Raw genomic sequence first — 11,678 nt, 5'->3', positions numbered from 1 at the left:
TTTTATATTATGACCGAAAACTGTTTTATGACTGATATTATCAACCTGATCTTATGAATATTATACCATGGCAACTTAGCAAAGCAAAATGACTTGCTGTATTACACATGTGTCTGCAGTTTCCCAGAGAAGTGTCCAGCGGGGGGCGCCAAAAGCGAGTGAAATGGTGTTGTAATCAGACAAGGTTTTTAAGGTGAATATTAGATGGAGGTTTTAATGAGGTAAACAGACTTTGGTGTTACCTTCACTTTCGTGTTGAGCGTCCTCGAACCGTGGGCTTCTGAGGCCGGTAAACTCGTGCTGTGTTCTCTGCAGCATTAGCCTTGTTAGCCTAGCTGAAAAAGAGGCTATTCAGAATTCAGTTAATGTGAGAGATAATAATGTGCTTTTTGTTTTAGTATTTTGACCAGTTACTCTGAAACATGGTAGACGTGTAGAAACTAAGAGAATTAAGTGATTATTTCAATTTCTTTCAAAGTTGTATCAGGGAATTTTTAAATTGTGATTTCCAGGCCTGGAAAAGTCATGCAAATGAATAAAATCTTTTTAATAGTAAATATATGTGTATTGATTATGCTATGAGATTTTAAGATATCTCTCTATGTTTGGGCTCGCGCCTTCTTTCAGAACGGACACAGTAACAGTGCTGACTGTACAGATAAGTATGCACACACACTGTGGGTGTATTTTATGTTAATGTAGTGACGCAAAGCGCAATTTGCTATTGAGAAATATTGTACAGAACAAATCCTGAATCACATTTCCATGCGTATAAAAGATGCGTCACTGTCATAGAAATATCCCTGACAATCTTCAAGGACACAAAAGAACATCATTTTTAGTTCATCTGATTCATTGCACACACGAGCAACTTCTTCTGAATGTGCTGTTAGTTTATATCACTGCTGTTTGAGAGAATGGACGAGTGCAGACAGATCAATAACCGGAGAAGAACATCAGAATGAAACTGCACTTGACTCATCCCATTAACCCTTTGTGTGTGATTGCACCAAACCCACCTGCACCTAAACTCAGCACACGCTTGTACAAACATACAACACTTCATGACATGTGCTCTGACTTTGTGCTTATGACTTAAAGCGCTGCTCTTAGCACCAGCACACATTTTATCAATGCACTATTTGGAACTTTTGAGACAGTTTTTTATTATTTAATTGTATTATCCGTTCTTATATTGGTGAAATCATACATTCCACATACACAGTTTTGTTTGAAACACATTGAATAGAGGAAGGAAAAAAATCACAGAGTATTTCATTGTACATTTACATACATGCCAAATATGGCAACATCTGCTCAAGAGTAATGAAGTGACCCCTCTGTTTACTTCACTGTGATAAAACTATCATGTTTTCACTTGTGAGATTAATATTTCATCCAGTGTTTTGAGGCATACAGTACATGATGAGGATGTAAACACACAACACAAACATTCAGTAAGAGTGATGCGCTTCACTGTAGAGCTTTACAATGACTTCAGTTGTGCTTCACTGCGACACACAGCTCCAGTAATGCCACACTGTCAGGTCTGTGATGTGAGGAAACACAGTGTGTATGTGAGAGAGACTGACAACTGCAAAAACAAACATCACTGAAGGATGCTGCAGTACACGAGGACCATGATGACTTTCTGTAAAAACTGAACACACATGTGATGAAGATATTTCACCTTATGGTAAATTACGGCCATTTCTGTCATGCTCAGCCATCCATTCCAAGGGAACTCTCTCTTATAATTGATGTTATTAGTGTGTGTGTGTGTTTGGGTGGAAATGTCTGCGCCTGCAGCTCTCATGCAGCTGCAGTTTATCAGCTGTTTTCCTCTCGTAACTGCCAGTGCTGCAATTTCAGCATGATTGTCCTGAGGGCATTTCCTGCGTTCCTGCTCTTTGCAGTCATTTACTCCCTGCAGGACGTCTCCTCATGCCACGCTGCTCTTTTCTGAGTGTTCTCAACCGGGACGTTTAGCTGTTAATGGGAAAATCTGTGGTGTGAATGATTGTGTTGACAAAAAAAGTCCACATTTTTTGGGGGGACTTGGTATTATTACGCTGTTTTTACCATACAGTTTTTTAGCGAGATATAGATATAAACTCAGTCGCTTAGTTTTAAGTGAATGTAAACAGGCTGAAGATCGGATCGGTATCGGCTCTGATACTGACGCTTTCAAACGGGGTCGGGTATCTATCTGATGAGCTCGATCCAAATCCAATACTGTGTGTTAGTCATGATTGTTACCATCAAGCTCAATAGTGGTTTTAACCACCATGTAAACCACACAATTGCACGGGGCTCCATTCTTCAGGCTCCCACCTCGGTAGGAAAGCTCAGCAAAAAGCTCTTGAGGGGTGACATGATGTTCTGGGTACACACGCAAATACGCTGTTCACATTAGAGGTCTGCTGGGTTCGGGTCAGTTTTTCAAGTAGGATTTTGGGTTCAGGTTTGTAAGTTAAGAAAAAAAAAACAGGACTTTCAAACTGTTTTGCCCATGAGTTAGGGGCCGTTCACATAGAACACATTTTTGTGTGTGTTTTCCAGTGTAAACACGCTGGATGAGCGGCCATGACTGCTGCACCACATCTCGCTCTTTCTTCAGCATCTCACGCAGGACCGGCACATTTTCACACACCGTGTCAAGTTAAAAATAACTTCAGGTCTCAAAAACGCACGTCGGGACACCTGCGTTCTGTTTGAGATTTAAGGACCTACTGAGCTGAGATATTTTTCTATTTTTCTTCAAATGTGTTGTGCTGAAGAAAGAAAGTCAAACACACCTGAGATATCATGAGAATGGATAAATGATGAGAGAATTTTTGGGTGAAGTATCTCTTTAATGAAAAGCATATTTAACTGCTGTGAGCTACCTTCACATTGACAGTGTCTTCCTGGAGTGTCAAAATAAAAGCCCCAGAGTTTAAAGTTAAGAATTGTGACCGAAATGCTTTACTATTGTTTAATACATTATAATATTTATTATTAAGACATTCTTAACTGATTAAGAAAAACAACAACATTGGCATCGGGATCGGCCGTTACTGAGAGTTCAGGTGTGGGAGTCAGGTCGCGAGAGAAACAGTGGGATGGGTGCACCCCTAGTGTAAATACAGTACATGATATGTACAGTTTAAATGTGTTGAAATGATGTTGATTGTCTCTCTCTGTTTCGCAGGATAACAGCTCTGACACTCATCGCATCACTCCGTCGCCCGTCGTTCACGTTCGTGGACTCTGTGATTCGGTGGTGGAAGCTGATCTGGTCGAGGCCTTGGAAAAATTTGGAAACATCTGGTAAAATTCACATTCAATTCAGTTAAATAAATGACAGAATGATTTTCAGCTTAGATTAGTTTGACTCAGCCTAGCCCTTATTAATCACTGAAATGGACCACTATACAGAAATACAATTCTTGATAAAAATAAACGCTTTGCCAAACCTGCCAATGAAGAGGAAACTGAGAACATTTGCCAGCCATAAATGTTTCTTATTGTCTGTGAAATGCACTCATTTTATTAAAGTTATAGATTATTGTTCTTGTGACAACAGAATTAAGCTGTTTTTATAAATATGATATATACTGTATATATATGCCTATACTGACATACATCAGTGCAGGTGATCGCATACGAGATCAGTCGGTCTCATCGCATCCTGGAGACATTTCTGATAGTTGTTAGAAGATGAAGTCATGACAAACATGAGCTTTCAATACTGTGACAATGTCTTTCATGTGCATTTAACACAGAGTGTATCATTCCTCTGAGATCAAACTCATATTAATCTCTTCAGCTGCTCTGGACTTCTGCTGATTAAAGAGCATTTAAAATCAGCCCAAAATCTGTTCATATATATATATATATTTAGTATAACAGTCAGATGTTGTCTGTGGTGCACAAAAAGTCATTCTTGTATTATCAGTTGGAGTAATAATGGAAGGGAACACACAAGCTCATGACGTTTACAGCTGAGCTACATTATTACAGGTAAACGAACAGTACAGTGAATATTTGACCTCTGACAACATCAGTGTCCTGATGCTTTACTGCAGAGAAGACGAGACGGCGATTGAAACAGCAGATTTAATTGTTTCTGCTGCTTATCTGCAGAACTGAAGGTGGCGTGAGGTTATTTATAGACCGATGGCAGTATCAGGTGAAACATCTCATGACCACATGATGTCTCTGCTGAAAAACTGTGTAATTAAACAGACACTTACACACATAATGTGAAAATGGTCTAATTTTTCAGAACAATATTCATAAATAATAATAATACTGGATATGCTTACATTCTTATGTTGAACAGAAAGTTAAAAAAATCTGATTCAAATCAAATCATTAAAAAACAAATGTAAGCATGTAATTCTGGTTCTGTTCACTCTGTACCCCTCCAAAAAGTCTCTATTCATTCCACTCGATGGCAGCAAGTACTGGACAAGATCATTATTCCTCTATCACCCTCCATCACAATACACAGATGTGAACTGTAGGGGGCGCTCTAACACATCTCAGGCCTCACAGATGTGAACTGTAGGTGGCGCTCTAACACATCTCAGTCCTCACAGATGTGAACTGTAGGGGGCGCTCTAACACATCTCAGTCCTCACAGATGTGAACTGTAGGTGGCGCTCTAACACATCTCAGTCCTCACAGATGTGAACTGTAGGTGGTGCTCTAACACATCTCAGGCCTCACAGATGTGAACTGTAGGGGGCGCTCTAACACATCTCAGTCCTCACAGATGTGAACTGTAGGGGGCGCTCTAACACATCTCAGGCCTCACAGATGTGAACTGTAGGTGGCGCTCTAACACATCTCAGTCCTCACAGATGTGAACTGTAGGTGGCGCTCTAACACATCTCAGTCCTCACAGATGTGAACTGTAGGGGGCGCTCTAACACATTATACCCCTCACAGATGTGAACTGTAGGGGGCGCTCTAACACATCTCAGTCCTCACAGATGTGCTCGTCCATTGACATTCAGTCTTATGTTCAGTTCAAGCATCACCTCATTATTTCAGTGAATATCTCGGCCTCTGAGTGGACCACAAGCTCAATCCAGGTGTCATTAGAAAGCTGAGATCCTCCCCTTGGAGATCTTATATAACAGTCATCAGCAGTCGTCCATGTTTTCCTGCTGGACTGTATGTTTTGTTGTGGACATATAACACTGGATTATTCATGCGAACAAGCTCACAGATTAGTAAAATAAAGGTAAGAGCAGATATAACGTTTTTTATCTATTCAAGGTTTAAAGCAGCAGTTATCAGAGCATAAACGAGACATTTGTATATGATGTGTTTTTGAACTGTGGTATTAGAGTAACAAAATAAATAATGCTTTCACATTCCTGAGAGCGTTCCTTTGATATATGTCTATACAAGTGAAATGGAAAGACTTTTACATTCATATTAGTATTTCGACATCACCTCTAGGTGTTGCTCATTTGTGACATGAATGTTTTCAGGTCTTATTTTGTTATTTTTTGTTAGATATATGCAGATGTGATGTAAAATCAGAAAAATTCAGATTCTAAGCTTTCTCATGATGCTACACATGCCGGGGACTTTTAAGCGTATACTTATTTTGCGATGCACTGCTAATAGAGGTCAGTAGAGGTTGAATAGCTTCATTGTACAATAATTAGTTTCAGTCATTTTTATCAGTAGGTGATTCACATGAAATCTGTCAAGAAAATTAATTATTATCATATTTAATCATATATATATATATATATATATATGTAAATTATATTTAGGATAGGGATGGCACTAATATGATAGCTGGATCGGGATCAGGTCCGATACTGTTGTTTTTACCCGGATCGGGAATCGGTCCGACGATCCCGATCCAAATCCGATACCACATGTTGGTCATTGATGTTACTGTCAAGCTCAAATAATGACATAAATAACCTTCAATTCACCATAACAAAAGTCTGTGTTTAATAATAAATATACAGTCAGCATGCACAGGTAAATAGTCTCTGGCAGCACGCTTTACTGAGTGAGCGCCGCTCTGCCGACACACACACAGAAACATGTGCAGAGGCTCGTGATTCACTGCTCAGTGCTATATGTGGTCGCTCTACACAAACTCCATGTCAGATGTAGATTATCAATAGTGTGTTCTTTTCTACTGAAGACTTTCACTTGAATTACTGTTATTTTACTGCTGCAGCCAATACACTCTAATTCCTCTTGGTGGCGTAGTGACTCGCCTCAATCTGGATGGCGAAGGATGAATTTCAGTTGCCTCTGTGTTTGAGACCATCAATCCGCGCATCTTATCATGTGACATGTTGAGTCTCTATTCTCCGCAGCAGCCACACACAACTCACCACACGCCCCACCGAGAGCGAGAACCACATTATAGTGACCACGAGGAGGTTACCCCATGTGACTCTACCCTCCCTAGCAACCAGCCCAATTTGGTTGCTAAGGAGACCTGACTGGAGTCACGCCCTGGCCCCGATGTTTTTGTGTCTTTACACAAAGAGTACTCCCAATCAGTTCCACACAGTGAATTATAGATGTTCTAGTTCAGGTATCGGATCGGGATTGGCTGATAGTGATAGTTCATGTATCGGATCAGGATCAGCCGGTATTGATAGTCCATGTATCGGATCGGGATCGGCCGATAGTGATAGTTCATGTATCGGATCGGGATCAGACGATAGTGATAGTTCATGTATCGGATCAGGATCAGACGATAGTGATAGTTCATGTATCGGATCGGGATCGGCCGATAGTGATAGTTCATGTATCGGATCAGGATCGGCCGATAGTGATAGTTCATGTATCGGATCGGTATCAGACGATAGTGATAGTTCATGTATCGGATCGGGATCGGCCGATAGTGATAGTTCATGTATCGGATCGGGATCAGACGATAGTGATAGTTCAGGTATCGGATCGGGAATCGGCCGATAGTGATAGTTCATGTATCGGATCGGGATCGGCCGATAGTGATAGTTCATGTATCGGATCGGGATCAGATGATAGTGATAGTTCATGTATCGGATCGGGATCGGCCGATAGTGATAGTTCATGTATCGGATCGGGATCAGACGATAGTGATAGTTCATGTATCGGATCAGGATCGGCCGATAGTGATAGTTCAGGTATCGGATCGGGATCAGATGATAGTGATAGTTCATGTATCGGATCGGGATCAGACGATAGTGATAGTTCATGTATCGGATCGGGATCGGCCGATAGTGATAGTTCATGTATCGGATCGGTATCAGACGATAGTGATAGTTCATGTATCGGATCGGGATCGGCCGATAGTGATAGTTCATGTATCGGATCGGGATCAGACGATAGTGATAGTTCATGTATTGGATCGGGATCGGCCGATAGTGATAGTTCAGGTATCGGATCGGGATCGGCCGATAGTGATAGTTCATGTATCGGATCGGGATCAGCCGTTAGTGTTAGTTCATGTATCGGATCGGGATCGGCCGATAGTGATAGTCCATGTATCAGATCAGGATCGGCTGATAGTGGTAGTTAATGTATCGGATCGGGATCGGCCGATAGTGATAGTTAATGTATCGGATCGGGATTGGGAGAGAATAAATGGTATTTTTCCATCACAAAATTTAGGACCATTAAGATTTTTTTGCATTTTAACATTATTTTCAGGATACTTAAGCACATTTAAATGTCCAATTCTCATTACTGTAACAGTCTTTTTTTTAATTCTATCACAATAAACAAGATGCTGTTGTCTAATAATTTTTCAATTAAAATAAGCAAAAATTAAAGACAGTACCAAGAGTATACTACTATGATGTATAAATACTTTACAACTGAAACAATCCATCATTTTCCACATTGTGGTAATGAAAATGTCATAGTAACCATCTATTTTTGTGTCGGTAATGAGAATTGGGTAGTAAAATGTGCTTATTACACGTCTCTCTGTAATACTGGATCCTGACTGGTCAATGGCGCCATCTAGTGTTCTGATATTTCTCAGTAACAACCACACATCCACATATCAGACCGCTCATCCGGATTCTGCGAGTCATCTTTCCTGCTTCTCGGATCACTGTGCTAAGTAAACTAATAAAATAATTTCAACTCAAATAAATATTTTGCATTTATTTATTAGTAGTCATTTAATAAGCAGGATAATTTACAGTCAGATGGTTGTTATAACAGAATAAATCCCTTCAGGATGATGCAAGAGTGTCCGCTTCACATCGGGGTCCTGATCATCCTGTCGGGTTTATTTTGTGATAACAACCGGATGATTGTGCATTATTTCATTATCTTTATTAAAGTGTATTGATAATAATGTTACAAAAAAAAAAAATCTTATGTCCCTGAATAGAATAAATTTTTTTGTTTCCTTCAATTTTTTGGAATAAAATAGGACCAGGACATTTTCTTGACAGGTTTCATGAGAATCTTCCAGAAGTTGTGGGGTAAATAACTACTTCGGTAGTGTCTCTTGACTGTAGCTGAACTGCACATTTTGAGCAGCTTGTGGTTTGACAAACTCCTGTTTCAAAACAACTTCCCAAATACTGCTGGTGTTTCCAAACAAATTGTGTAAAGCAGCGTGATGTGTGGCGTAACTTCTCTCTTTGTCTCTGCTGCAGTTATGTGATGATGATGCCGTTCAAGCGTCAGGCACTGGTGGAGTTCAAGGACGTTCAGAACGCTGATCGGTGCGTGGCGTGCGGCTCTCAGGAGGCTGTCTACATCGCCGGTCAGCAGGCGTACTTCAACTACTCCACCAGCAAACGCATCACGCGGCCCACCAACGCAGATGACCCCAACAGCGGGAACAAAGTGCTGCTGCTCTCCATCCAGAACCCACTCTATCCCATCACCACGGTAACCATGAGCTACTGTATCTCATCACCATGGCAACCAGACCCACAACATCACTGTACAACAGCTATAACCCACTTCATATAAACCGAAAGCACACACTAATGTCACAGATGAGTCTGGAAGGAAGTTCTGTCATCATTTACTCTTATGTTTTTCCAAACCTTCCAATAGACAGCTTTTTAAGGCACCATAGTTTCTGTGCACAGTACACAGAAAACGGTGCTGCCTGAGGGGCCGTTCACTCAGGATGTGTTGCATTCCAAAACAGCAAAACACTGGGCTCTCGAGAAACGTTTTTCAAAGTTGAACTCCTTTTAGGTTAACACAGCCTCTTTAAAACACTGCCCTCAGGATCTTTATGTCAGCATATCAACTGTACCATCTCAAACTCTCTTTATCTTCTGCAGGATGTTTTGTACACCGTCTGTAATCCGATTGGAAGTGTGCTGCGGATCGTCATCTTCAAGAGGAACGGGATCCAAGCCATGGTGGAATATCCTTCCTGTGTGACATGTCTCTGTAACACCTTAGCATCTGCCTAGCCACTCCCTAGCAACCAGATATAACACCCTAGGAACCACATAGCAATACTCTACCAGCCTCCCAGAACACACTAGCAACCACACAGCTGTGAGTACGCATGCCTGGCCCCCAATTGGACTAATCAGCCGAGGAGAGGGATGAAGGCAGCTGCATGTGGTTCTCCTCTACCGAACTGCCTGCTGAGTCCCGCTGCATTTATCCCTTTTCTCGGCTGATTAGCCTGATTGGGATCTGGGCATGCGTACGCACAGCTGTGTGGTTGCTAGTGTGTTCTGGGTGGCTGGTAGAGTATTGCTATGTGGTTGCTAGGTCACTGCACATTAAATATATCCGTATCCAGGCAACACACAGCGACAACATGTGATATTGACAACAGGAAGTTATTCACAGAGACATCTGTCATCCTTGTGATTGTCTGTATGTTCAAGTGTTTTGATCAGTCAAACTATCGATGGATTACTGTTGTGTACATGTATGAGGAAGTGTTTCAACATCAAAACTATCACATCTGCTTTAATGTGTCAGTGAACTCACTGTGTATGAATTGCAAACACGGTCTCTTTGTCTTATTGAGCTGTTTTCAAGTTATATTTCAGATTTGCATTTTGCTGACCTTTCATTTCTAAAAAGTGTGTTTTAAAGTGTGTCAGCGGTGAGATTTATCCTTGACCTTCGGCACGTTTGAATCCATTCAGAACGCACAGAAGGCCAAAGCCGCTCTGAACGGCGCCGATATCTATGCCGGCTGCTGCACGCTGAAAATCGAATACGCTCGGGTAAATGTGCAGCGTTCACACACACACACACACTCATACTCACACACACTGCGCTGGAGCTAACACACATGCAGTGGCGTTGTGCTCTCTCATTCTAGCCCTCACGACTCAACGTCATCCGAAACGACAACGACAGCTGGGACTACACCAAACCATTCCTGCTGCGACGAGGTAACACAACCCTCACTGTACCCTACTGTGTGTGTGTTCTCAGAGGAAGATGCTAATGCTCAGACATTGCTCTTTTATAGCTCAGGAGACTTGATGGAGTTTGTAGTTTGTTTAAAGGTGAAGTGTGTAATTTCTGTGACATCAAATGGAAATGTTTCCCGAACATTGGTTGAACACACAGATAGTCCCGCTGAAACGCATGTCATTGGTGGAGTCAGAAGTTGACACGTCGGACCGTTGAAACAAACAGATGAATGTTTTGAAAGTGTCACATTTCCCTTCTTTAAGTAGCATCTGTCTTGGACGTTCCTCTTAAAGGCTTAGTTCACCCATAAATGATCATTCTCCCATCATTTACTCACTCTCATGTCGTCTCAAACTCGTATGATGTTGCATCTTCTGCTGAACACAAATGAAGATATTTGGATGGAGATATGAGGTGTTTTGGTCCGTACAGTGCAAGTTAATGGGGTCCAAACTTTCAAGCTCTAAAAAGGACTTAAAGGCAGAATAACTGACATGCGTGTGATACATAGTCCTCGTGTGAACATGCAAGAGACTTGAGCATGGCTGCTGTGTGCATTTTTCATTTCCTTAATTGATTTGTAACTAGTGACACCTAATAATAATGTAAAAAATTATTTGAAGAGAAAGTTTTCTAAGTTGTCAAATTTTAAATAAGACCAAGCTGTTGAAAGTCAGATTTGTATTTAATCAAACAGTTTATGATGTTTGCAGGAGTGTTGATTATTCATGAGACGTTACAGACATAATAAATGATCATAATTAATTCAGATGGAAAGTAATGTCCAGCATCATCCAATTACTGTCAATCATGTTCAGATAAAATGATCCATTATAAATGTTGAATCTATGAACTGATGATCATTGAGTGTCCAAACATCATCTGCAGCCTGAAACTGAACTTTTATTTGCTATAGGATGCTCCCTTGCTCCCTATTTAGTGCATGACTTAACCTCCAGTGTGCTGTCTGTCTGCACTGGTCTCAGAACAGTTATAGAGAGTTATAGGATGCTCCCTTGCTCCCTATTTAGAGTATGACTTAACCTCCAGTGTGCTGTCTGTCTGCACTGGTCTCAGAACAGTTATAGGAGAGATATAGGATGCTCCCTTGCTCCCTATTTAGTGCATGACTTAACCTCCAGTGTGCTGTCTGTCTGCACTGGTCTCAGAACAGTTATAGAGAGCTATAGGATGCTCCCTTGCTCCCTATTTAGAGTATGACTTAACCTCCAGTGTGCTGTCTGTCTGCACTGGTCTCAGAACAGTTATAGGAGAGATATAGGATGCTC

General features: G+C 41.1%; 1 protein-coding gene and 1 long non-coding RNA gene across 2 annotated transcripts in view; both read left to right on the top strand.

Moving 5' to 3' along the window:
- The window catches only part of LOC127632447 (heterogeneous nuclear ribonucleoprotein L-like), a 74,682-nt gene that overhangs the window by 32,115 nt on the left and 30,889 nt on the right, over nt 1-11,678 (top strand). The window contains exons 2-6 of the mRNA XM_052111030.1: nt 3,194-3,312; nt 8,637-8,874; nt 9,282-9,367; nt 10,097-10,193; nt 10,292-10,364. Of these exons, the coding sequence (XP_051966990.1) occupies nt 3,194-3,312; nt 8,637-8,874; nt 9,282-9,367; nt 10,097-10,193; nt 10,292-10,364 (613 nt within the window). The remainder of the gene's footprint in view (nt 1-3,193; nt 3,313-8,636; nt 8,875-9,281; nt 9,368-10,096; nt 10,194-10,291; nt 10,365-11,678) is intronic.
- On the top strand, nt 4,494-4,861 carry LOC127632450 (uncharacterized). The gene is made up of 3 exons (XR_007969102.1): nt 4,494-4,555; nt 4,600-4,687; nt 4,776-4,861. It is a non-coding gene; the product is annotated as an uncharacterized LOC127632450 (long non-coding RNA).

Source organism: Xyrauchen texanus, chromosome 39, assembly GCF_025860055.1.
Source record: "Xyrauchen texanus isolate HMW12.3.18 chromosome 39, RBS_HiC_50CHRs, whole genome shotgun sequence".
Classification (NCBI taxonomy): domain Eukaryota; kingdom Metazoa; phylum Chordata; class Actinopteri; order Cypriniformes; family Catostomidae; genus Xyrauchen; species Xyrauchen texanus.
Note: the sequence above shows the minus strand (reverse complement) of the source record. Positions and strands in the feature narration are given on the sequence as shown.